The sequence below is a fragment of the Aegilops tauschii genome, chromosome 1, assembly GCF_002575655.3.
Source record: "Aegilops tauschii subsp. strangulata cultivar AL8/78 chromosome 1, Aet v6.0, whole genome shotgun sequence".
Classification (NCBI taxonomy): domain Eukaryota; kingdom Viridiplantae; phylum Streptophyta; class Magnoliopsida; order Poales; family Poaceae; genus Aegilops; species Aegilops tauschii.
In genome coordinates, this window is record NC_053035.3 from 54,262,427 (window position 1) to 54,288,638 (window position 26,212).

The 26,212-nt window shown below is 42.9% G+C and overlaps 3 protein-coding genes across 5 annotated transcripts; all 3 read right to left on the reverse strand.

The window, feature by feature from the left end:
* Nucleotides 1-867: 867 nt before the first annotated feature.
* On the reverse strand, nucleotides 868-18,809 carry LOC109766205 (sugar transport protein MST1). Of its 3 annotated transcripts, XM_073507758.1 has the most exons (23): nucleotides 16,494-16,893; nucleotides 16,156-16,278; nucleotides 14,874-15,168; nucleotides 13,763-14,082; nucleotides 12,159-13,258; nucleotides 10,061-10,065; nucleotides 9,043-9,252; nucleotides 8,619-8,716; nucleotides 8,134-8,522; nucleotides 6,975-7,089; nucleotides 6,659-6,760; nucleotides 6,375-6,465; nucleotides 5,340-5,428; nucleotides 5,125-5,173; nucleotides 4,933-5,033; nucleotides 4,603-4,790; nucleotides 4,350-4,464; nucleotides 3,192-3,356; nucleotides 2,982-3,104; nucleotides 2,815-2,902; nucleotides 2,616-2,746; nucleotides 2,330-2,428; nucleotides 868-1,435 (listed from the first exon to the last, which is right to left on the reverse strand). In XM_073507758.1, the coding sequence occupies exons 1-23, from the start codon at nucleotides 16,626-16,628 to the stop codon at nucleotides 1,187-1,189; spliced, it is 4,380 nt and encodes a 1,459-aa protein (XP_073363859.1). In that variant the 5' UTR covers nucleotides 16,629-16,893; the 3' UTR covers nucleotides 868-1,186. The 3 variants fall into 3 exon arrangements, with proteins under 3 accessions (XP_073363859.1, XP_073363858.1, XP_020180548.1); XM_073507757.1 differs by lacking the exons at nucleotides 868-1,435; nucleotides 2,330-2,428; nucleotides 2,616-2,746; ... (15 more) ...; nucleotides 16,156-16,278; nucleotides 16,494-16,893 and adding exons at nucleotides 17,844-18,015; nucleotides 18,088-18,247 and having other exon boundaries at nucleotides 11,851-13,258; nucleotides 14,874-15,272; XM_020324959.4 differs by lacking the exons at nucleotides 868-1,435; nucleotides 2,330-2,428; nucleotides 2,616-2,746; ... (15 more) ...; nucleotides 16,156-16,278; nucleotides 16,494-16,893 and adding an exon at nucleotides 17,844-18,809 and having other exon boundaries at nucleotides 11,851-13,258; nucleotides 14,874-15,272.
* A 25-nt stretch (nucleotides 18,810-18,834) lies between these two features.
* Nucleotides 18,835-24,620, reverse strand: LOC109766190 (uncharacterized). Its single transcript, XM_020324960.4, has 3 exons — nucleotides 24,288-24,620; nucleotides 19,401-23,768; nucleotides 18,835-19,321 (listed from the first exon to the last, which is right to left on the reverse strand). The coding sequence occupies exon 2, from the start codon at nucleotides 23,756-23,758 to the stop codon at nucleotides 22,547-22,549; it is 1,212 nt and encodes a 403-aa protein (XP_020180549.1). The 5' UTR covers nucleotides 23,759-23,768; nucleotides 24,288-24,620; the 3' UTR covers nucleotides 18,835-19,321; nucleotides 19,401-22,546.
* LOC141027486 (importin subunit beta-1-like) lies at nucleotides 19,462-21,258 on the reverse strand. The gene is made up of 4 exons (XM_073504544.1): nucleotides 21,146-21,258; nucleotides 20,894-20,978; nucleotides 20,487-20,810; nucleotides 19,462-19,716 (listed from the first exon to the last, which is right to left on the reverse strand). Exons 1-4 carry the CDS (start codon nucleotides 21,256-21,258, stop codon nucleotides 19,462-19,464), a joined length of 777 nt encoding a protein of 258 aa, XP_073360645.1.
* Nucleotides 24,621-26,212: the final 1,592 nt, after the last annotated feature.

Consider the following 26,212-nt stretch of genomic DNA (forward strand, 5'->3'; position numbering starts at 1 on the left):
AGTTGTGCGACGGGAAGGCCTTCTCCTACCTTTGCTTCGGTGCCAGGGTAGTGCCGCTAGCGCCCGGAGGGACGCCGCTACCCGCTGCAAGCATCTACACCGAGCCTGCATCAAACAGACACGGGACTTCACATCGACTACACCAATGGCTGCTTCCATTGGTGGTAAGATCCTAATCCATATCTCAGTTCATTAAGAACTTAGGTGATCTAATGACTAGGCTAACGTTCCTGTTAAGTAAATCCTACGGGATTATTTCTAACAATAACCGATGATAGTACTTCTACATGATACTCCCAAACGCTCTTATATTTCTTTACGAAGGAAGTATATTCTCAACAGATTTCAGCAATAGAATCCCGTCCTAATGTCCTACACACTGGGCCAACACCACGGATTAACTATATAGATACGGTTTCTTTAGCTTTAGGATTTTATTTTCCTTTTGTGGAAAGTTTGCTGTAACGGGTTGAGTGTAAGCAAACGAGTGCAACACAACATGGATGCAAACGAATGCCACACATTAATAAGCTTAGCTATTCAACTTGTCAAACAAAACAAAACAAAAAGTTGAGCTATTCAAAACTTCACTGCAAGAATCCACCCCGTAAATGGTGATACATAACAACTTTGGAAACAAAGGATAGTAGAACAACCCAACTATGATCATACATACTTTCCCGTATTGATATCCTTTCATTCATCCATGGAAAACCGACCTGGCATCGTGCCTAATTGATATTGACACAAAGATGCATACGCAAACTAACTATAGAGACATGTGTGACTTGCACTGAATTTGTAAGGAACGTAGAAACATAACAACAGGACTGAACAGTTAACAAAGTACAAATAAAGAAATAATACTTTGAATTGAATAAAATCTGCATAAGAACCATCCATCGGTAACATCATTTACCCGTTTTACAGCATCACGTTCTGTACATACACCGACCAGAGCTTGTGTGGTTAACAAAAGCTGACAAAGTGAAGAACTCTTGCCAACATTGTCTTCTTCAATTCTTAGATCGAAAAAAATCATTTTTTTCCTAGTATATTACCCTTTTTTGTCTAATCTAGAATTGTGTACACATGTGTATGAGAAAAGGCAAACTGACTGGTCGTTCAGATCTGCTGATCGCCATCTTCTTTCCTTTTCTTCTGAAACAGATGAACAATGGACAAGCTATGGTTGGTCACTCATGCTACCTGGAGCAGCTGCTGCTGCAAGATCTTGGAGTAGGGACACAACTTCATTTGTTCCCTCAAGATTGTATTGTGCTACAGAGTGTTCCCTACCAACAGTGCATGAGAAATAGTTCTTAGGGTTGAGGTCAAACTTGACGCTTGAGCAATCCTCTGCTTGACACCCCTTCCCCTTTCTTTTTGCTCCAGGTTGAACATCAAAGCTGGGTAAGGTATAGATATCCTCATCCTGAAAAACGGTGTAATGCCATTCAACTTTGAGTTTGAGCATAGATAATGTTTTATACTCCAGTAGAAATCCATCAAGGCACTGACTAAATAACATGACAAGCAGTGGAAGAGTGAACTGTAAGTGGGTTCCCACTGAATTCCCAGGATATCATACCATCCAAGCTTCATATAATAATGCATTAAATTGTCAATTGTGGGTTACTCCCTCCGTTCCAAAATAGATGACCCAACTTTGTACTAACTTTAGTACAAAGTTGAGTCATCTATTTTGGAACGGAGGGAGTACTACTCCCTCCCTCCATACTAAAGTTGAGACAACTTATTTTGGGACGGAGGGAGTATTTGACTTAGGAACATGCCAGACACATGCATTATATATACATATTACAAAATTACCACATTAAATTATACCATATCACTGGAAGTTTATATCTTCTACCAATTCCATTTACTAACTATGATACATGCAAAATATGTGTCTATGAATATGGACTGCATTACTGGATCATTGGGTATATTGTTATTGTGACACGACAATTTCGAGTTCCTGCTGTTCTGCAAGGATCTGAACTTTAATGTACAACAGAAATGGGAGAAATGGTTTTCGTATCAAGTTGAACATTTTCCTAATTTTTTTCAAAAATAAAATGTGTTTGCTTTCTGCTTACCGGTTAAATGTTTGTGAGTGGGTACTCTCTTCTTTGATGCAATGCATAGAAGAAAGATAACCTGAAGGCGAGTTCATAGGTCTCATGCCTTCAATTCTTTTTTTAGAACTCCTTTGACTCCAATTGTGAATATTCATATTAACTTTTTATGCTGTCTATTTTAGTCTTTTTGTTGAACTGAGATAACGTAAAAGATAACTCGGTAAAGACAGTTCGGTAATTACCTTTGCAAGGAAATGACCAATGCACAAGACATAGTCGATTGGAGTAGCCATGGTATTTCTGAGATCTAACTCGCGAATAATTTCATCAACGGCTTTACCCTGGACAAGAAAATGGATCAGTTTATACAACATTGCCAGTGACCAATATGTTCCCTCCTATATACAGAAAATATGGATCAGTTTACAAAACATAGCGAACAACCAATATGTTCCATTCTTCGGGAAAAAAATCTGCTTGTGCAACTAGTAAAACAATTATGTTTTGTTTAAAAAAGTGAGGGCAGACCTTGGTGACTCCCGTAGGACGAACTTCAATTGACCGACTGCCTTGAACGATAACAGAGCTTTGATTTGATAATGAATATGCCCCCAAATGCTGCAGCAGATCTGTCGCTTGATTTCTCCCAAACTGAACATCTGTGGAACATAAAAATTAGAAACATGGACCGTTTCGTTTGTGTTCAGAATGTATATTCAACACCTACCTGCATACTTATAGTTCCAAACAAGTGATGTTTCACGCTGTTCAAAATTAGACCTCGGGGTTCTTTGGGTGAAGTACTCAAACACTTTCTGGAAAAAATACCAGCATGCGTCAGGAGGGTAAACCAGATATTGCAATAACAGATCACAGTTCACCATGTAGATGCACCTTTACACTGCCAGCCCAACTGATTTCCTCCTGTTCATATCTCATGGTTATCCATTCTTCACCAGGTTGCCTTAAGAACATCCCATTCTCTGCCGCTAACCACAATTTATAGTCTGCAAAATTCTACACAAAGGAAATGGGAGTCATTTTCAAATAGAGGTTTGACTATATATAGTATGTATGTAACATATATGAATAGTAAGAGGTTACTTCATCAAGAATACTTCTGCCATATCCACTGACAACAACGACAGTTGTATTCTCATTATCACAAAGTGTTTTCAGTGGTTGCTTTAACTCAGGGTTCAACTTGAGTTCAATGTCAGTCCTTCCCTCTACAAATTGGATCTGACCAGTCAATGTTGCATTGAAACCCTGTAAAGCAACAAAGTTGTTAGCGCCATGGAGTAAAATATGTTATACCAGAGTGCAAAAGAAGTTATTGGACGATGGAACAAACATGAATCATAATCTGAGGAACTCATCACAAAAATGACTAGGCATCCAAGATCAATTAATCAGTATCATCTTTCTTTGTTCACAAGTGAGATACCACTAAACAATTTTGTGCACTTCTCTTTCCTGAGCAGAACAGTTCCACGTATCTAATTTGACATAGGGGAAGGGGAACTTGTGGCTACACCCAGGAACATATTATAAGCTTTCTTATTGAAAGGAAATAAAATGAGGGTATCCAGCTAAACCTATCTACAAACCTTGTAAAAACTAATTTATAGTGAGTCACCCTCTGTTATTTTGAATAATTTCTAGAAGTGTGGCTTCAGCTTAATTTCAAACAAAAAATGAACAGGTCTCGCCATGTCTCGATTTTATTCCAATAGTAAGCCCAAGTTGCAAAACCACATGTTCATTTAACCATGAGCGTCTACTGCACGCACCAGGAATTGTGTGTGGGGCCCAAGGCATCATGTAGCATGGGCATACACTTACCCACCCAGACAGACACACATGTGTACTCTAAATAAATAAGGCGCAGTGTAAGCCTTCAATTACTGTTGATAGAAGATGACGGGTGCAACACATATGACAACATTAAACATGTTTATTCAGAGGTTCTTTTGAATTGAAAAAGTTGCCGGTATAAGAAAGTTTTCAAGCAAATAATAGTGCAAGCAAGTTCAAAAAAAAAAATGAACAGTCACGGGGGGAGGGGTTCCCCGCCTGAATATATTGCTCAAAAAGCTGACAAAGCCAAGAGTCACCCCTTAAGCTTTGGCTGATCCAGTTTATAAGGGAAACCGGATCAAAAACATAAACAAATTGACCCTGTTTATGAGGGAAACCGGCCAAAAACCGTAGCAAGTAAATTTATAGTGAGGACATAAAAGAGAAATGGTGCACCATTACCAATATGAGCAAACGATTGTTGGATTGTCCATATTGTGCAGCTGCTTCTCCAATAGGGAGCACGGCAGTGTGTATTGCTGGTAGCGGAGCTTTACTAGTTGCATTATGTAGGTCGCTGCAGGAAAATAAATACGATAATTGTTAAAATCCCAATAGTAAGAATACTATGTGTATGGCCAAAAAGAAACCCAGTCATCTGATAAATACTAGTCTCCCAAACTCAACACCAGATTGTAAAGCATCAGCTCCTCACCAGACATAGTTTTCGGCCCAGTCTTGTGCGGTGTGTCTTGACACAAGTTCATAATTATGCCTGTGGTTCTTCTCCCTTTCTTCAGTTGGCATATCCAAAGCACGTTTTATTGCGTCTGCTACTTCCACGATATCCCATGGGTTTACAATAATAGCACCAGCCCCAAGAGATTGCGCTGCCCCTGCAAACTGAAAATAAGAATAACAGCAATTCATGTAACATTGACACCATATTTAAGAAAAAAGGGAAATGTGCAACATCCAAATATATAGTAACCACGTCAGCACCACGAGATACCTACAAATATCGGCCAGGTCAAAAACAGCTTACCTCACTCAGTATCAGAACACCTTTATTTGATTCTTGACAGGCAACGTATTCATAGCTTACAAGATTCATTCCATCTCTCAGTGATGTTATCAGAGCTACATCTGAGCAACACAGAACGGACTCACAATTAAAAAAGTAGACCATAATAGTAGAAGTGATAAACACAGAGGACTTATTCACAGGAAATGGTACCAGTGATTGCATAAAGAGCACACAATGAATCAAAATCGACGGTTTGATCCTGAAAATATAGGCAACATCAGAATTTCTCTCACAAATCATAATACACAACATACCAGAATTAACATCTCTATTGTAGTAGTGATGATTAAAATGCATTTCAATACAAACATTCATTAGTACTAACCAAAATATAAAATTTGTGTGCATAGGGGAAGGGGGCGAACCAGGTGTAGAATAGGAGTTGCTTTCAGTGTTCCGAATCGACCATTTACACGTGCAACCAGTTCATGCACTTGACTTGCTAGCTTCCGATCTGCTCAAGTGAGCACATAAAACATTAACAAACCAGAAAACACCATTAGCTTAAGCATAGCTAGTCGAAATGGAAGCATTGTTACTATAGTTTTTTTTTCAAATGTTAACATATGAATTACAGTCAATAAAATATGTAATCCCATTTAGGATTGGATACCATGACTCCATGAGTGTTCTCGACAGAAACGATTTCTTGTAATCGCCTAATGGTACATGCTAGCAGAACAAGGAAATAGAGAATAGCTGGAACATTTAAACAAGTTTGATTCTTTATCGGATCAACAATTCATTTAGAGTTACTTAATAGTCTATTTCTTATACCATATCTCTATCCGATTTAGAAACTACCTATATAGACCATCATATACCTAAATGTTAAATCACATGCTTTTTTTAATACTGAACTGGTAGGATTCTACTAATCAATAGTCAATGAGTGCAAACTCCACTTGCGGATGCAAAATTCAAGAATGGCCGACTGTCTGTGTGTATTAGACTGTTCGTTTAAAAATAAGAGAACAAAAATATGCATGTAAGCTTCTTATTATCTTGGGACTAGGGACCCTTAAATCTTAATGAGGCATTTTCATTTTGTCAATAAAAAGTAGAGAATAACCTAATTATAGATAGTAATATGCGTTCAATGATTACTAAGAATAATACTTTGAAATTTTCTAAGGAACCCAATTGTGCAGAAATTTATGTTCTGGACACAACACTTCAAGCATTAGCGCATCTTCTATTTCATTCACAAGTGTCAGCAACAAATTTGGGAGTTTCATTACTTCAGCTAGTAGAAGGTATATTATTTCTGAAGCATGATATCACATTATTGTATTAAATTATAAACCCATTCAAGTAAGTAAATATTCTGCATGTCCACTATATGAGTTATTTGCATAGAAGGAAGCAAAAAATTATAAAACCATAGAAATGAATCTTACATTCGGGTACGTCACTTCTGGTTGGCACTGCAATCTGCAGTAGAACCACTTTGTATTCAGAATCCAGTTCCTCATTTTTCTCAAGAAATTTCTCAAAGGCCAACAACTTTTGCAGGAATCCTTTAATCATGTCTAGCCGGTCCACACCAAGTATTACTTATCACATTAGCAAATGAAAACGAATGAAATAACGTAAAATGTTGAGAATCCAGATGCGTATATGATTGACCAAGCAAAATCAAAAAGCTAACTAAGGAGATGATACATAGAAAATATGTTCATACCTTTCGGCCAGCAAAAAGTTTCTTGAATTCGGTAATTTTCTCTTTCACTTTGGGACCCTCCAATGCTTTTGTAAAACGCTGAGCGTCTATCCCAATTGGAAACTAGATATTTTAGCAAAGTGAGTATAAAACAGAACCAATTCTTGCATGCATAAACAAATAATTTCAAATCTTCTAAATGGTGATAAGATTCAGATATCATGATGAACAAGGAAATGAGTGTATACATAATGTTGTTGTATTAACAAGACTGAATATCATTTTGAAAATTTCAGATAAGATGATAAAAATAGAAATTACAAGTTTCCATACGTACAGCATCCACCTTGACAATCCTTCCGTCAAACTGAATGCCATCAAGGCAACCCTCAAGCCCAAGCAGGCTAATGCAAGCACTCACAAAATGCCTTGCATAATCATACGCATGAAACCTGAAAAAGGAAACATCACTGCACATGAAACGGCCCATGCTATAGAGAGCTGATACTTCCAACAAATTATAATGGGATTAAATCACAAGGTTCAAAAAAGTAATAGGCATAAATTGTGTGTTGTCAGTGCTTAGCATCTAGCTTGCCTAGGAATCAGCAGGTGTCATGTGTGCCCAGGCATTCCGTAGAGACACTGTACAGAAGAGCTGCTGGCAGGGCTGGAAAGGTTGGAGAACAGAGAAGAGAACAATGTTGCTACAGGAAAAGATAACTTAGTGCGGACCAATGCACGCCCACTGATTCTAAACAACTGCTACACATGCATTTTGATTGTGTGGAAAACCTGGTTATAAAGAGATGTGCTCTACCTGGTGGAGAGACATGGAAAAAATCCCCAAAGCACTACATTGTATCCTAACTAGGAGCAAACAATAACAAATCATCCTCCGGAGGGTATCTACACCGCCTTGCAGGCAGGAGTGGGGACTGCAGCACCACCCGACTGGACTTATGTGGAAGCTGATCTGCTAGGAAGGAACCGGTGGCTCTCCATAACCCAAACAACACAGGTTGTGTTTCCTTTTCTCCCTTGGGTTGCTGTGTACTTGGGCTGCTCCCTTGCTGTTCTGATGGGTGCTAAACTGCTGACACACTTCCAATACTGTGTGTCAGAACTGTGCTCGTGGAAGGAGTGTTAGATGCTTCCTAAATTTGAGGTGCAGAGAGTTTCCGTAGTTGTAGCATATACACATGACATTATGATATATAAGCTCAACATTTGCAAATGCTAACAGCAAACAATTTGAGACCATGTACAACAGCAAAGCCTTTATTCCAAACAAGTTGACGTAGGCTAGCGAGAAACCAAGTAGGAACCACACACACACCCACAAAAACAAGTTGAGGCTTGGTGGTGTGTGTGGCAATCTCTAGTAGAGAAGACAGCACAAAAGAGAATGAAACAATGAAGAAAACAACAAAAAAGACTGCAGCTAAGGCCTGGATTTGAGTAGCAACAAAATTTAGGAAGTAGAGTGAACTCACCCCACTAAGTCAGCTTTAAGCACCGCCTCCAACAACTCCGCACGGTTTGGCAGTGCCCGGTACATCTCGGATGAGGGAAATGGCGTGTGCAGGAACCAGCCTACCTTCATGTTGATATTATACTGCTTCAGCAACTTGGGAAGGCACATCAGATGGTAGTCATGGCACCATATGATATCTCCTTCCTTATAAATTTTGCACACTGTCTCTGCGAACATCTGATTTGCTTGAGTATACGCTTCGAACTGCGACTTGATGTCTTTTTCCTTATTGATCTTGTACTCTTGCGGGAGCCCCAAGTAATGGAAGAGTGGCCAGAGAATTTTGTTGCAATACCCGCTGTAGTACTGGTCCATCAACTCCTCATCCAGGAACACAGGTACACACCTCTTAAAAAACAATAACAATGTTGGTTAACCCAGCCAAATCTCCACTTACCATCAACAACGTCAAAGACTACATGGGTTTGTGAGAATTTAACCAACCCGCTTGAATAGTTCCTCGGTGATTACTGTTTGACCGGTCTCATTGGGGACGCTGACGCCAGGCCAGCCGACCCACATCATCTGCACATCTTTAAGACCTACGGCATCACAGTTCACAACATTGCTTTAAAATTATGACTCGCAGCACATCACATTGCCAAGAAACAAAATCACTTGTAACTGCGGGCTCAGATCACATCATATATAATGCCAGAAAAACAACATCATGAGGGGACTCACAGCCTACGAAGCTCAGATACAGCAGAAAACTAGCGTGCAGGGGTCATATCAATGATGATTTATATATGACAACAGAATATACGAACGTATCACCATATCACCGTATCCGTATGCTGGCAACCTAGCTCAGAGCATATCGCATCGCCAGAAAAAAGAGGTGGGGGTTCTCGATCAGGGGGATTACCTTGCAGGGCGCTGACGAGACCGCCAGAGCTGCTTGGATATTCCCACTTCTTAACCGGGTGGCGCTTGGCCGTGACGGGGAGACGATTGGCCACGATCAGGACGCGACCATTCGGCCCGAGAAGAGCAGACAGGCGGCTGGCGGGGACTTGCTCCGTTGATTCGAGGGGCTGGTTGAGAGCGGTGGCGGGCGAAGTGCCTGGACCGCTAGCTGCGGAGGCGCGGTCGGCGCGATCCTTCGTGCCTGAGACAGGAAGGAGGCCAGGGGCGGAATCCGCGGGTCCTCGGGCTCCTTCGAGTCGGTGTCCACTGCGTCCGTCGACGAGGACCCCGGAGAGGACGAGGAAGTCAGGAGGCGGCGCGCGGTGCCGCTCTCCCGCAGAATCCTCTCGAGGAGGAACCGGGTGGTGGCCGCGTCGGCGTCGTAGAGCGCGGAGGGGTCGGCCAGCACCGCGCCATGGCCGCCGAGGTCGCGGAGGAGGCAGCGGTTATGCGCGACGGGCGACCCGGCCGCCTCCAGCGGCGGCGGCGCGTGCAGCATTCCGCCGAGCAGTTGGCGGGCGACGGCGTGGGGATGGGGGAGGGGGAGGGGGGCGGGAGGGGTTTGGCTTTGCCGCGGCGGTGGTTGTGGGGCCCGTCTCCGCGGCGCAAGCTCAACGGTCTCGTCTCGGTATATACCGTGTTCTGGAAGAAACGGAAACGGGACGCTGCCCAGATGATTGTTACGCGATTGGTAGAGAGGTACAGTAAACCACCGCTGTGGGGCCGGCTTGTCAGTGGCTGGGTCTGCCGCTGATTTGGTGCCTTCGGATCTGGTATCTTACGTGTGATTATGAGCTGGAACGCTGCAGTTTAAGAAACATTTTTTACGCGATTGCTAGAGAGGTGTGCTAGACCATCTGCTGTGGGACCGCTATGTCAGTGGCTGGGTCTGCCGCTCGTTCCAGGGTGATGTTATCTTACTACGTGTTATTATGAGCTGGGCACCATATTTTGTGAGAACAACCGTGCATTTTTACCTTTCCTTTTGCAGAAAAATAGAACAGTAAAACAAGTTGTTTCTAGCATGCCTGTATCTTATGTTCTGTTTTAGTTTTCTCGAGCAAATCGAGATTGCTTTGTTGGAAATTGATAATAGTACTCCCTCTGTACCATATTTAGCAATTGAACTGCTAAAATAACACATATTATGGTACAGAGGTAGTAGTAACATGTTTTTTGGGGGATTATGTACTTTTCCAAAGTCTAGTTAAGGACCTAAATCATTACAAGTGGATTTTCATTAGAAGTTGTTTACCACACATAGGGAGTGTGATCGAGAGCGGATTTTTTTTAGGGAGTGTGATCGGGAAAGGATGAGCGTCGTGCTTTTAAGGAGTCGGCCCAGTTGATCGCTCGTGTGGGCGCCAAGAAGGTGAACCGGTGCTTAACACGCTATATAGGAGCTCCCTTGCGAGATATAGCTACTACGCAAGGATAACGACTAAACACGCATCCTCGTCGTGTTTCCGCTGTTTGTTTGTTTTTGCTTTTTTTCAAATCAGTGACTATTTTAAAAACTCGTGCAATTTTTTATGAAGGTTGACAGCGCGTTTCTTTTTGTTCTTGTTTGTGAACTTCCTTTTTTCTCTCTTCAAATCAGCGAATTTTTTAAAAAACTCATGTATTTTTTTAAGAATCGTGGCCAATTTTTTAATTCATGGACATTTCAAAATTTCAAAACTATTTTCAAATTCATGAACAAATTTCAAATTTGTAAGTTTTTATATCCGGAATAATTTCCAAATTTGATATTATTTTTGGAATTTTGAAAACATTTATCGAACTCATGTTTTTTTAAACTCGTGAATGATTTTTTAGCTCATGAAGATCATTTTTGGAATTTGTGACCAAGTTTCCAAATTCGTGATCATTTTTTGAAATCCGAGAAATTTTTTTGAATTTGCAAGCCTTTTTATTTCTTGAAGTTATTTTTAATTAGCAAATACTTTTTGAAATTTGTGAATATTTTTAAATTTTTTTATTCTTATTGAAATTCATAATATGATAGAATTCACGAACATATTTTGGAGGTCGTGAACCTTTTAAGAATTCATGATTTTTTTAATTCATGAACAGTTTTTGGTTCCGTTGAATTTTTTGAAATTCACAATTCCTAAAATTCCTGAATATTTTTTGAATTCCTTAACATTTTCTAAAATTTTCAAACAGTTTTTGAACTCACGAATATTTTTCAGAATTGCGAACAATTTTCAGAATTCATGGATATTTATATGATCATGAAGTTTTTTGGAATTATTGGAATTGTTTCAATTTTTCTTGCAAATCATTCGAATTTCAAGTTTTCGCTAAAAAAGAAAAGCAAAAACAGAAAAAGGATAGAAATAAACAAGAAAAAAGAACCCCGAACCGGCAGTGGGCCGGCCCAAAGCCGTGCAGGTGGGCAGCCGCATAAGGCTGTTCATTTGCTCGGCCTCCATCGCTCTATGCGGGAATTAGGAGGTCCCACAATGACAAGAGTATGATATGAAAAATGATATGGGTTGTCGCACATAGGCCGCTAACACACGAGAGTGAGAAGCACGCTCAAACCCTCACGTGCGCCTGCGTGAATTAGAAAGCAACTTGATTTAATGGTTTAGCATGTGATAGAGACTTTGGCATAGACGTTTCTTTTATCCACTACCTATGATAATCTACTGGGTAGAATGAGAATGTGCAACTGTGTCCACAAAAGAAACAGCAGGGAATAAAACAAACTCAGCATGCACATTTGTTTTCCAAACTTTACCATGAGGCACAAGTGAAATAGTATAAAAACACTTATATGTACATCTTCAAAGTGTTGTACCACACCAATACTGTCACTATACTATGATAAGTACACCTCTGGTTAACAGCTTCTACCGTATTCCTTTTTCGAAAATAGACCACGTGAAAACGAAGGGCCATCAACCTTTGACAATTGATGCTACTGTACATTTTCTCCTTGAATAAACGCACACACTACTTGTTGTGGAAGTCTAGTAACCAGAGTTGGTGTTGTTACTCCCTCAAAAAAAAAGTTGGTACAGTATATTACAGCTGGACAAGTCAAACCACGCCAAGGCCTCTTACATTTCAAGCGACCCGTCGGCATGTTTGTCGGGTGTGGGCGTTGGCTCCGGTGCCGGTTTGACGAAGCGCTTCCAGTACCAATGGCGTGCCCAGACCGCGCCCATGGCCTCTATGGGCACGCCCTTGGTCTCTGGAAGGAAGGCGATGATGAATGCCGTCATGACGACGACCCAAGCGGCGTTGTAGGCGAAGGAGCCATACTTGAAGCTGCAAAGCATGGCGAGGAAGGACTGCGTCTGCACGAAGGTGAGCGTGAGCGAGATGGATTCGCTCATGCTCTGCCCCGCGGACCTCACCTCGAGCGGGAAGATCTCGCTGGGGATGATCCACTTGAGCGGCCCCCAGGAGATGCCGAACCCAGCCACGAAGAGGCACACCAACGCCACCACGGCCACCGCGTAGGGCCTCGGCATCGCCTTCCCGCCGTTGGTGCCCAGCTCCGCGCCGAAGATCCACGTCATCCCTACCAGGCACACGAGCAGGACGCCGCCGCCCAGCTTGAAGAGGAAGCGGCGGCCGAAGCGGTCGACAGAGAGCGCGGCCACGGAGATGGACGCCAGGCTGACGACGTCGGTGATGATGGAGCCGAGAATGGCCTTCTGGCTCGTGAACCCGATGGTGAAGAAGAGGAGCGGCGCGAAGAGCGTGACCACGATCATACCCGTCAGCTCGAAGAAGAGCGGGATGAAGATCGCCATGACCAGGTGGGGCCGGTACTCGCGCAGCAGGATGCGTCGAAACGCACCGGATTTGTGTCGGCCGCCCTCCTCCGCGGCGCGCATGATGTCCTTGAGCTCGACGTCAACGTCAGCGGCCGGCCCGCGGATCCGACGCAGTGAGTGGCGGGCCTCGTCGACTTTCCCGCGCAACACGAGGCTGTTGGGTGAGTCCGGGATGAAGACGGCTCCTACGAGGATGACGACGGCCGGGATGATGCCAACGCCGAGGGAGAGGCGCCAGCCCCACCCTGGGATTGTGTTGGCACGGTAGTTGACCAGGTCGGCCACGAACATCCCCACATTGAGGAAGAAGTGGAAGATGCTCGTGAACGCCCCGCGCCACCGCGCCGGCGCGATCTCCGCCAAGTACACAGGTGCGGACTGCAAAAATCTCACAAGAATTATTTTACGATTGATGAACTGGATGGAGCAAGCACACGAATGGATGGAGCAAGCACATGAGGTGGTACTCCCTCCCCTCGACCATAATGTACTCCCTCCGTTCCCAAATATAAGTCTTTCTAGAGATTCTACTAAGTGACTACATACGGAGCAAAATGAATGAATCTACACTCTCAAATATGTTTACATACATCCGTATGTTGTATTTCATTTGAAATGTCTAAAAAGACTTATATTTAGGAACGGAGGAAGTAGTTCATATAGATTTTTTTTTAAATGTAACCTAGCAAATGTTGACCAAGTTTATATATCTACGATACAAGATATGTAAAATATGTAAATACGTACATCTTATGATTAAACTACTGATATATGTTTGGATTCTAGATAAATGTTTTTCTCTAAAAATTTAGTCAAAGTTTGTGAGGTTTGACTTTTAGAAAAATGCGGAGGGAGTATCAATTTGCTGACGGACGGCCTCACCTGGTTGGTGAAGCCAACGGCGAAGCCGAGGAAGATGCGGCCAATGACGAGCATGTAGATGTTGACGGCGGCGCAGTTGAGGATGGCGCCGACTAGGAAGAACGAGGCGCCGATGAGCATGGAGTTCCTCCTCCCCACCTTCCTCGTGACGTGACCGGCGACCAGGCAGGCGAAGACGCCAGCGAGGTAGAGCGAGGAGACGAAGGTGGTGAGCACCTGGCTGTCGAAGATGCAGTAGGCGTCCTGCTGCGCGTTGTCCATCTTCTCGATGATCTCCGGGAAGAAGGCCTCCAAGAACGACCGCATCTGCGTCAACCCACCTGAAATTAAATTTTACCTCGTGAGTAACTTGTTGTTAACCACTTGATCATCAAACTACGCAATAGCTCCATCTTCATCAATCAATGTCCACACATCAATTTATAATATATCACCAATAGTTCAGTTTGTAACTTGACAGGACAAGATGCCAAGATGTCCTGTTCTTGACCGCTAAAACGACGTCATATATATAACTCGTCGTCTCTCTCTGCTACAAATAAATAAAGATGAAAAACCTTCTGCCATGCCTCCATCAACTCGAAAGGTCCAAAGACAATCAAGACAGATATCCCATACCCATTCAACACGATGTATGACTCACAATCAAGTACAGTACTAGGTACTAGAAGAAGAACCTCGACTTTCGACTAGATGACTCACAATCAACACGATGTATGACTCTCTCTTTTTCTTTTTTTCCTTTTTTTTGCGGGTGGATGTATGACTCACAATCAAGTAGTACTAAAAGTCAGCTGGACCCTCGACTGGATCTCAGTGAAAACAACTAGAAGAAGATCTTCCATGATTCGTTTTTGGCCGGATTCACAGGAGTTATTAGCTCTCACAAAGCATATTACTTACTACAGTACTTGTCAGATACTCCCTCCGTAAAGAAATATAAGAGCGTTTAGAATGTTCTAAACGCTCTTATATTTCTTTACCGAGGGAGTAACATACTACGCTAGCTGTTTCTAAACATGATCATATTCATTTCCTTACTAAGCGTCTCGGCAAGAAGAGGAAGAACTAACCAGCAGAGCAGAGGAAGTTTATCACGGCGCTGACTGACCTGTAATACTGATGTCGTAGCCGAAAATGAGCCCCCCGGAGGCCGCCATGAGGCAGCTCATCACCACTGTGAACGTGATCTCGCTGCTGTAGCCGGAGGCCGCGCCGGCGACGGCGCCGTCCACCGCCAGAGCTCCTCCCCCTCCTGGCATATTCAACTGCGTGCAGAGCTCTGGTTTGACTAAGAGGCGATTCTGCAAGGCCGGGGCTGGAGACAGCTCAACGCTAGTGTCAGTTGGACGAGTACTTGTAGATGTAGTAGCCACTGGCCACGGAGTCAACCATCCGTGCTTCGACTGACGGAAGAAGCCCAGCAATCCATTTCATTTTCTAATTCTCTGGGTTTTCATTGATCCAGCTAGCAGCCGACGTCGCCCATATTCATTTTTCTTCAACCAGACTGCATGTGATCAGTATAGAGTACATAGTCTGAAAATGATGCAATGACAGCACCCTAGCGCCAGTAAAACTGCGTTGTCAATGTAGTACCATTTTTATTTATTCTTAAAATATTAGCATAAGAAAACACTTTCAACAACTTGTACTTGCACCTTCATTTTCAGTTGTTATTTATTCCTAAAATACAAAAAATACTACCTACCACATTATCATTTAAAATATTTGTGCAACTAACAAAGCTAGTAAGGGTGAACTGAGCGTAGCTCGGATGGTTAGGTTCCTTGTGGTGGAACCAGCCCAGCAAGGTTGAAGTCTTAGACTTGACATTGGCTGTCGCATGTTTCTTGATTTATTTTAGCCTTTCTCAAGATGTTCGTTCAGTGAAAGAAGACGTTCCCGTCCACTAGCTATGAGACGTTTGTGGTGATTTTATCAATCTCAAAATGTTTTGTCGGCTGAGTATCTCGAAGGTGCTCACAAATGTTGTGCCGATTTTGCCACGACACAGTATCTCGTAGGCGACTCAGAGAATCTATTATAACTATACTCTCTCCGTCTGAAATAGCTTGTCCCTCAAATGGATGTATTTAGCATCAAGATAGACAAGCTTTTTCGGACGGAGGGAGTATTTTATTGATTAAATTGGTAACTAATGTTAGGCCGAAAAATGCGAGGGGAACTCTTGGTCCGAAGAGAGTAATATATTGTAGATGGTGTTGATTATTATTTTTAATATATGTCTGGATAAGTTCATGTTCCGTTTCCTGCAAAGTCAAATCTTGCAATTCAACTTGCATGACTATATTAATTAAACTTGCATGGTCAAATATATGGCCGGATAAGTTCATGTGCGGGTTGGGCTTGTTGGGAGCTTGGGTGAAGACCTTGTCATGGCATTGGGTCTGTGACCCATGATGGCGGCGGCTACAGGCGTCGTAGACCTTCTTGGAGGCATTGTTGCGTTGTTGCTGCATACCTCCCACATGGATCCGGCTCCAGGGGAAACCCTAGATCATGTGTTATCGAGAGATTGCGGCGCCTTGTCGTTGTTTCCCCTCTCGAGGGCTTCGTCCTTGGAGCTCGGGATCGGCAAGTGGGACTAGGGGAAGGCGTCGGTGTTGATGTGGAGGCTTCTGTGACAACGATGGCAGAGGCGAGCAAAGTCGGAGGTGTGGCAATGGTTGCGGTAGTCGGCTCTTCTCCGGCATGTCCATGGGATTACCTCGAGTTGTTTTCTTACGGTAAAGTCGAAGTTGTGGCGGCGGGGCCTTGTAGTGACTGGACAGGCAATAGTCCGTCTGCTCAGTAATCTTCTACGGCCCCAACCGTGCATAGTTCTCCTTTTAGAGCTCTCCATCAGAGCGGAGCTGCACTACCCTCGGTGCGGGTGGCTAGGTCTGGCACGGGTCTTCTTGTGCTTTCACACGGCCTCCATAGTGAGGGTTGGGTCGAAGTTCATCTTCGACAAAGTCGGAGTCGCTTGCTCGGTGATTAGGGAGAGCAATGACTTGTTGCGGATGATGTCGAAGTGGTATCTTGACGAGGCCCTCATTTTTTTAGTGTGAGTGGCGTCTCATGTATGTGCCGCTTGGCGGTTTATGACAGTTTTAGTCCGGTTTTCCGCTAATTAACTAAGCAACTCTCTTTTGCTAAACTAATAGGCAAGGGAAATCTTTTGCCTCCGTTTTGGGAAAAAAATTGCATCCTCCGCTATCTTCACAATTTGCACACTAAATAATCATAGATGAGCTGTACTGATGTCAGTTACGTTGACATTGTCACAAAGATTATGACGTGGAATACAATATTTGATAGACAGGTTGATGTAGACACATCCCACATGTGGAGTACATTATTTCATCTACTTGTAAGCTCTACCGTATTTCTGGTACACCACATGCATCTTCTCTTTGAAAAGGGGGACTTGGTACACCAGCACATGACTAGCTACTGACTTGGTCTAGAGAATGAAAGACAAGCGATCTTTGATTGCAGAGCACATAGAAGTTGGAGATTCCACATTACTGCACAGTTTAAACTTCTGACTATCGCAGTGTTTTGTGGGTGACTACTCTTGTATTATGTGTTTGGATATATATTATATAGTATATTACAAGGATAGTCAACTTAGAGAGTTGAACTTGGGATAATCTCGAACAGGAACCATCGACATCAACAAAGCAGCTATCTCGATCTTCAGTTGACGAGCGCATAGAATTTTGCCACATTTCTGGATAGTTTGAACTTCGGATTATCGCAATGTCTTGTAAGTGATTACTCCGTATGTGTTTGGATATACTATAATAATAGAAGCATTGATGCGCTTTGTTTCGCTGTTGGGCTGCTACGGTGATCTATTAAAGTTAAGCTTGCTTCGCTTGCAAAATTACGACTATCTGAGCTGCTACCATTCATTTATTTTGGCAGCCGTTCCAGTAAAGAGAGGAACAGTTTTGAGAATAGACTTCTTTCTGAACAAGAGAATAGATACGAGCTAAGGAAAAGAAAAGATTATTGCTGCTAGAGATAGAAACTGGAAGAAAAGATGGAGAAATTCATAGTAAACACTTACTCATTTATAAGTTTTAGTAGCAAATCCCTTTGAAATGCATCATGGAGAAATTCCAGATAATCCTCCATCCAGCACAATTATTCGTGTGCTTCGACAGGTCAACGTGCAAAATGGAGATAAATCCAGGCTTCACTTCATAACAGTTACTATCACCCTTCCATTTTATTTTATTCTGACAGATGTGAAGATAACATATTGTCATGAAGAACCAGAGAGATTAGCACTCTCGATGCCAACAGTTCACCTGAGATGGTTGGTACACTATGCACATTGGTTGGGCATGTCAAGTGTGTCGAGGATGAGGTGGCGCTAGTTTCCTCCATTAAGAAGAACAATATTGTCGTCAGTTTCACTGCCATATCAACAAAAGATTAAAATCCACTTGCCTTCTTTCTCTGCTTTCCTATGAAAAAAATCAGATTGTGTCACATATCACGAACTGGATCCGGTGTCAAGGCAGTGCAAATTACTGGACTAACATGAGTGCTTATGAGACTGAAGCATGACTGAATGTTAACATGCATGAATTGATTGCATCAAGAATTGTAAGCACCACAATGAGATGGAAATATCTTGATACAGTACCTGATGGCAAGCTCCAAAATTAGAGAATCAACTCAAACAAAAACTCTAGCAGTACAAGGTGGAATACACAAGTTGTCTGTTGGAAACAGATTATACTTGCTACTAACCGTGTCTCCCTTGACATATTGAACAGAATGTTCTAATATCACCTACAAAGTGGCTGGAACCACGCCTCAACCAATCTGCACCACATGAAGTACATCCAATGGGCCCAGATCTCACACTAGTTATGCCCCATCTTTACTTAATACTGACGGCGCAGCGTAATTTTGAACGATGTTGAAATCATAACACCGCCAAGGATTCAGTTAGAGCATCGCACTTTAAATTTCTCACAAAGAAAACACATCTTGATAGTGTTGCACTGGATGAGCACCTGACATATGCAAAGCAACAAGACGAGCAGTAACCTCAGCAGCACAGATGATTCAACGAGTCAAGGACAACGTTAATCAGGTTAATTAGTTGTTCATGACCTACATGCCACCATCCACCCCTGTCAAGTATGATGCATAACGACTCGACAGTCTGACACAAAACGCAAAAAGAAGCCTACGACAAGGATCCTACCACTGACACTGGTACATATATGTTAGCTTTTCATACATCCGTGGCAAACGGACTTGGCATATATATCCACAAAAGAAACCTTCGTTACAGCAGAGAAAGGAAAATATCTCTCGTGTTAAGAAAGCTCTGCTCCGGTTAGCAGTTATCAACCCCTGGGACAATGCGATTTCCCTGACTTCGTTGTCGGAATTAAGGCACTCGCTCAAGAGCTCAATATGGAAGGGGTGGATCTTGAACAAATCTTTCGAGATCAGAGTATCAGACCAAGCATGTCTGCAAGATCACCCAGGGCCGCAACCGCAGCCTTTGTCACACTCTCATCCCTGACACATAAATATAATGATGAGGGGGGAAAACACAATACCCGTATAACGAAAAGAAAGCAGCGAGAACAATGTGCACCTGCTTGGGTCTTTGTAGACAGCTTCCGTGAACTGAAATAGATGGCTTGCATAAGGTAGCATCAGCTGAGCTTTTCCTTCATACCATGCAGTATGCCGGAGTAAGCCTCAAATATTCCATGTCTCAGCTGGTTATGGTGAACAATCGTATCTTCGTTGCTTTGATCCAAAACAACAAGCTCAGCAGCTCCTTGAAGCACTGGCATGGCATATTGCAGGTATTTCTCGACATTCTCGCCAATAGCAAGAGCAATGTCTCCAAAGCATGAGAAAATTGGAGGTCTGACAGACCGGTGAAGCATTGAACTTGCAAGATCCTTGAAAAGAACAGTCATACTGCAATCACAGAAAGGCCGAATTTTATCTTCAATGGCACGGCAAATATCACCCATCACCCATACAGAAATGGAGCATATTTGGTATTCTTCCTAATTCTGCAAGCCTGCTTCACGAATGCCATAAGCAACTTCACAGATGGCAAGCGTTGCTTTTTCATGTACAGTAGAACTGGGGCAAGCAAAGACACAGGGAAATAGAAACATCAATTGATCAGCAGTCTGGGAAATTACGGACATCACATCAGAGTTGCTCAATTTCTGGATGATGACCTGCAGTACACCACACAACAAAGCCTGTAGATCACTCTGCTTCTCCCTGTCACCAGGCGAGAGTATTTGGAGTTAAAAATGTCAGGTTCAGTCTTTTCATGATCCCCTGACATAGCTGGCCTATAATGCTCGAAGTTTCAGCTATGTTCTCTCATAACCTCATTCGACACTTCAAAAGCAGACGTGTGAAGCCTCAAATGGGTAGCACCAGCACGATCTGAAGCACAAAGGAGCACAGCGATGACATTAGGAAGATAGGGTGTAAGCACAGATGAGCTTGACCCAGCATCTTCATAACCTTGGACAAAACAACATATGGCTCCACAGACATTCTTGGCCACATTTGAAACATCTTACTACTCTCCAGCAACAGTCATGATAGGAGGGAGGTTTGCATTTGTTATAACTGGAGTTCCACTGGCTGGAGAATGCAAAAGCTCAAACATCCACCGAAGGGTCCACATGGTGGAGACTTTTACCTGGTTGTTTGGATCTTTCATTGAGTTGACCAAGAAATCAAGTCTAGCCTGCACCAGGGGGGTAGGCTTCTCAACAGAGGGACCTTCAAGGATAGAGCTAAATGCAAAAGTAGCTGCCTCGCGATAATGCCAAACCAGGTTTGTGATGTTAACCTTAACAAATGGCATCACAAGAGGGACAATTGCATCACCAACAGTTCTAGCGATGAGGCCAAGGCACTTTGCACCACTCATGGAAATGTTCCGCACATTGTCAGCGTGCTCATGATAACCCTCTTGATTCAACAGAGTTTCGAGCAGCATTGGAACAAGTGAAGGGATGGCCTTTTCAATAAAGCATTAAATTACACTAGAGTACGCATCATCAGATACCTCGTACTCTTCTTGGAGTTTAAACTCTTAATCACAAACAGTTTTCCAGAACTCAATAGCTTGAACTGCAACTGATTCCTCATCTCCTTTGACAGCGCTCGCAGTTCAAAAGCTGTATGCCTGATCTCCACATCTTAAGATACAACAGTATCACAAATTACTTTCACTATATAGCTCCTCTCCATAACTTTTGCAAAGTTGCTTTCAGCAAAATCAAGAGTGTTATATAGAACTTTAACTGCTGCAAAGACAGACTTCAACACTTAGCTCTGCCTGATTCACTTCACTGAACAACAGCAGGCACCTGATCCTGCTCCAAGTGCTCAGGAGCCTCGCAGACATACCCCAGCACCTCTAGTGTTCCTTGCTGCACTGCAGCAGATGCGCCGTGCTGCGCCATGTTGCCCAGTAATTTGGCAATGAGGTCTCAATGGATGCAACCTTTGAAATGACTTGTGATGAGGCCTGCCTCGCATAAGGCATTAAAAATTCTAGTGTTCTGAACAATGACTCCTTAATCTTTGACTTTGACAGATGGATCCAGGGTGACCCTCTGTTGAATCAGCAGCTCTTTCTTTGCAGAATCCGTTGTGTCCAACGAATTCTTAAGGATAATACCAGCAACCGTTCTAGACTCTGGTGGCCTTTCATCACTTGACATCTCTACTGATAGGGAGAGGGAAAGTTGGGAAGATTCTGCTCCTGGAACAGCTTCAGATCGCCTTCCGCTACCGACCTAAGATTGCCGTCCATAGATTGGGCAGCTAGCAGAATCTGAGCTCTATCAGTAGTTGTAGTAACTGTGCAATCAAACATCAAGCAACATTCCTAAGGGCATCCATTAACTGAGCAGAATATGAGTTAGCAAGCAAAGTTCAGAAACAAAAATAATTGCCCACAAATAAATAAATAAAGGGCATCCGTGAGCACTCCTGAGGGCTAGTTTGACCTAGCTTAGTCTTAAAATGTAAGTGACTTCATCTGGATTAAGCTCAGCATTGATAAGATTAACCCTACTAGGTTGTGGAAGTGCTACTTGTACTCGGAAGTTCCCTTGTACTCGCTGTGCTTTCTCCAGTTCTCTTATCAATCAAACTCTCCTCATTTTATCTTATATACCTAAGAGAGTTATCCCCACTAACTTATTTATCTCAACATGCAAGCATGCCACATCACCATACAATTATGAATGGGATAATGCCCAGCTCAACATGCCACCATGCATGAGAAAAAAAAACCACCACATTCTACAATGCATGGGGAATTTTTTTCCATTCTATTATTCTATTTATATTCAATAAATATTTTACAACTATACATAATCAAATATAGCAAGTCGTATGTATTTTTAATTTTGGTTCACATGTTATCAATCTATAAACATTTATATTCCACACAGTTAAATCTCATTGAAATATATTGCAACCGACTCCCGCAGCAACGCGCGGGGTATCATCTAGTTTATTAAATTTACCAGCAGAAGTAACGCCCCTGTCACTACAACAAAAAAATTATAACCACAAAAACAAACCAAAAACAGGGTAGCTCAAGATATATCACCAGAAGTACTAGTTTCCTGTCACTACAATAAAATATAGCATAGATTTTACTACCGAAAACAGGGTACAACATAAACTCTTCTGCTGACATAAGAAAGTTAGCCAAGTCCAGCAAGACAGGTAGGGAAGCTATGGATCAGCTGCTGCAGAAGGACCATCGCCACCTTGATGAGCTTCAGTTTGTGCCCTTTTTTGTTTGTCGTCGTTCAGCGCATGACAAGGATCAAGCATACAAGCTTTCATCTCACTAACTTCTGAAGATAAGACTGAGAAGAGAACCTCCATTGTGTAAAGTCGCTTCTCAATTGCCTCGAATCCTTTCACAACTTTCTCGTGCAACCCCTCTATCAGTTTTGAAAGTTGAGCATTGCTGGCAACCGTTGAATCAGGATTAACTGGTTCAGGATTAACTGGTTGCGGTGGCTGATGAGAATAGGACATGGGCTGCTGGTGCTGCACCTCTATAACTTCATGCTCAGCTGAGGCAGCACGTTGTTCACGATTCAAGCTTGCAAGGTGCAGGGAGTACTTCTTGAGGCAGCATTTGGTATCAATGTTTGTAAGGTCACACTTCAGATGGCGAAGAAGACAGAATATAAGAGGTGCATATGGCAGTGCATGATTTACAGTATCAATGGCCTCGCACATCTCACTGAGGAGGAAATGAGCAATGTCAAACTGCTTTCTGTGGTAAATGGCATAGGCAAGCTTGAGAAGCATGGTGGTGCATCCACCTCGATTTCCTGATTTAGGAAAAATTGTATGTCGATTTATCTTTTGGATGAGATCAACTTCAGTTTTAAGATCTCTAACTAGACCAATGTCAGGATTAGGTACTCGAAAGAGAGAATAAACATCAAAATCATCCCATGTGTGCAAAACAAGGCTGTCAGCTCTAGGCTCAATTAGCAAGGCCTTTTCAAGATCTTCCTTGGTAGCAAAACAATGCTGTGAGCCTACCATGAAATGCATTTCCCTGCGATCAGGATCAACGTAAAGGGTGCCATAAAACTGTCTCACGACCTCTTCATTCCAAACCCAAGATGAATTGTTGCTGGTTAGACCTTTGAGACCAAGATCCTCATACTTACTGGACAAATCAAAAGGGCATGTTTCAGCATCAGCTATATCTGACCACTCCACAAATCTATGCTTAAACACTTTCTTCTCATGACAGTACTGATCATATAGCTCCTTTTGTCTGTTGTCCCAGAAATTGCAGTCGGGAGAGGTAGATCTAGCAGCAACATAAGGGTTACGTTGCTTCTGCCTCTTAAGTTCAGGATACCTCAAATGGCCCGATGTCCTCCTCTTCCTCAGCTCCTTCCGTTCCCTATCCATGGCTTTATGCCTGTAAGTGTGAAAAAAAATGCCAAGACTAAGTACTCCAGGTAACAGTTACTCACTAGGTAGCATAACTTTGGGGCTATTGCACAGTAATTTGTCCTTACGAATTCAGCATTTATTTATGTACATCAAATCAAATATCTAGATGATGTGTATAGGATGAGGTGCGGAGCAATTGTCAGCATTGGATGCTAGATGGTTGACAAGAGGTTAGTCATCTCATGACAGAAGTCGCAACTAACAAAAAGGACCAAAACAGAGTATCGATGTAAGAGACTGCAATTGTGCGTCAGCACAAGAAAATAGAGATGCCAGTCAAGTGAAAAACAGGAATTTCGCTTGGATTTCAACTTTTATTAAACCAGGACATCATACATTGTTCTTCAGGGGAACAATTTCCAATCAAGAACAAGTGCAGTCTGGAAAACCCTTATCTTCAGAAGGGGATTTGGGTCCTCTTACCCTAAACCTAGGCCATGGTCTGATGGAACAGAAAAATATGGAGAAGGGGGCAGGGATGTACCAATCAGAGAGAACGTTGGCGACGGCTCGACCTTGGGGTGGCGACCAGAAACTCCAACACGAGGGTGCGAAGCCGCAGCCTTCGTACTAGCAGCACCTAGGGTTTGAGAACGCAGACCCACCAAAGTCTTGCGCGGACGAGACGAGCGACGAGGGAGGCGCGGCGCGGACTTCCTCCGGCGAAGCTCCGGCCTCACCCCAGGGGAGGGTTCGCGGCGGCGCGCAGCATAGGTGGCCCAGACTCGGAGAGGAGCGGCGGCGATCTCAGAGCATCTCCAGTTTCCAGCAGATCCCCTTTCCCCGAAAAAAAAATACAGTACTCTCTCCGTCCCAAGATAAGTGTCGTGTCGAGTTGTTATCAACTTCTTCTTCGGGTCCTTTATTATATATTTTTTCTCCATGCCCTCTATTTTATATTATTATATTTTATAATCTTAACCTATGTCACACAAAAAATACGAGTTACTTAAAATAATTTAAATCAAATTGGTACTTTCGTTTTCTTGTTCTACTCGTTCGCTCAAAACAAAAAACAACATTATCGACGTAATGTAAAAGAGAAATTCATGGATTCTCTAAGTCTGCTAGAGTGGACCTCCCAAAGATCTATCTACATAAAAAAAGTTAAGTCACCGGGAAGACACAAAGGGATTGAAGGTTTGGTTGCCCCGAGCACCAAAGGAGTAGGTGTCCCAAGCACCAAGGGAATGTGTGCCCCGAACATCGTATGTGTGATAGGAACAACCAGAAAATGGATGGTGCCTCGAGCACGACATCTGACAGAGTTACGAAAAAGTAGAAGCGCCTTGATGCATTCCCGAACACTAACAGGACCCGAGCACGACCAAAGCCTCTGGGCATGGCTACCTCGGGCGCAAGCAACTTTGTGAGGCAAAATAAACCTTCTCACGTCGCATTTAATGCAATATCAGGACATAGTCGACCGACGCGTTAAATGCCAAACATGCTATTTACGGTAACCTGTCATAGACTGCGTATTAATAGTGTTTTTAAGGGTTTATCGGCTATCAGACTAACAAGACTACACATAATCACTTTTTTTTACTAAATAGCACATGCAGTGTTGTGATTCTGTCAGCCCCAAGACGATGACACATGGGGCCTAGAAGGACGGCGACGATGATACGTCTCCAACGTATCTATAATTTTTGATTGTTCCATGCTGTTATATTATCATTCTTGGATGTTTTACAATCATTTTATAGTCATTTTATATAATTTTTGGTACTAACCTATTGACATAGTGCCCAGTGCCACTTGCTGTTTTCTGCATGTTTTTTACTCGCAAGAAATCAATATCAAACGGAGTTCAAACGCAGGGAAACTTTTGTGGATTTTTTTGGACCAGAAGACATCGAGTGGGCCAAAGAAGTACCGAAGAGGGAGCCTGAGGTGAGCACAAGACACCAGGGCATGCCTGGAGGCCCAGGCGCCCTGGTGGGTTGTGCCCACCTCGATGGCCTCCCGCACCACCTCTTTGCTCTATAAATACCCCAATATTCCAAAAACCCTAGGGGAGTCGACGAAAATCAATTTCAGCCGCCGCAAGTTCCAGAACCATCAGATCCAATCTAGACACCATCACGAAGGGGTTCATCATGCCCATTGGTGCCTCTCCGATGATGCGTGAGTAGTTCTTTGTAGACCTACGGGTCCATAGTTAGTAGCTAGATGGCTTCCTCTCTCTCTTTTGATTCTCAATACAATGGTCTCTTGGAGATCCATATGATGTAACTCTTTTTGTGGTGTGTTTGTTGGGATCCGATGAACTTTGAGTTTATGATCAGATCTATCTTTTTATCCATGAAAGTTATTTTGAGTCTTTTTTTATCTCTTGTATGCATGATTGCTTATAGCCTCGTATTTCTTCTCCGATATTTGGGTTTTGTTTGGTCAACTTGATCT

Excerpts from the sequence above, each read along its gene's own strand:
- LOC109766205 (XM_073507758.1), bottom strand. The coding sequence starts at position 16,628 with ATGGAGAGCTCTAAAAGGAGAACTATGCACGGTTGGGGCCGTAGAAGA. Across the intron at positions 8,523-8,618 it reads CCGAGGAACTATTCAAGCGG|AGGTGTGTACCTGTGTTCCT; the intron begins GTTGGTTAAATT and ends TTGTTTTTTAAG. Across the intron at positions 3,357-4,349 it reads ACAATCGTTTGCTCATATTG|GGTTTCAATGCAACATTGAC; the intron begins GTAATGGTGCAC and ends GTTGCTTTACAG.
- LOC141027486 (XM_073504544.1), bottom strand. The coding sequence starts at position 21,258 with ATGGCGCAGCACGGCGCATCTGCTGCAGTGCAGCAAGGAACACTAGAG. Across the intron at positions 20,979-21,145 it reads CAGGTGCCTGCTGTTGTTCA|GCATACAGCTTTTGAACTGC; the intron begins GTGAAGTGAATC and ends TGTGGAGATCAG. Across the intron at positions 19,717-20,486 it reads TGAAAGATCCAAACAACCAG|GATCTTGCAAGTTCAATGCT; the intron begins GTAAAAGTCTCC and ends GTTCTTTTCAAG.
- LOC109766190 (XM_020324960.4), bottom strand. The coding sequence starts at position 23,758 with ATGGATAGGGAACGGAAGGAGCTGAGGAAGAGGAGGACATCGGGCCAT.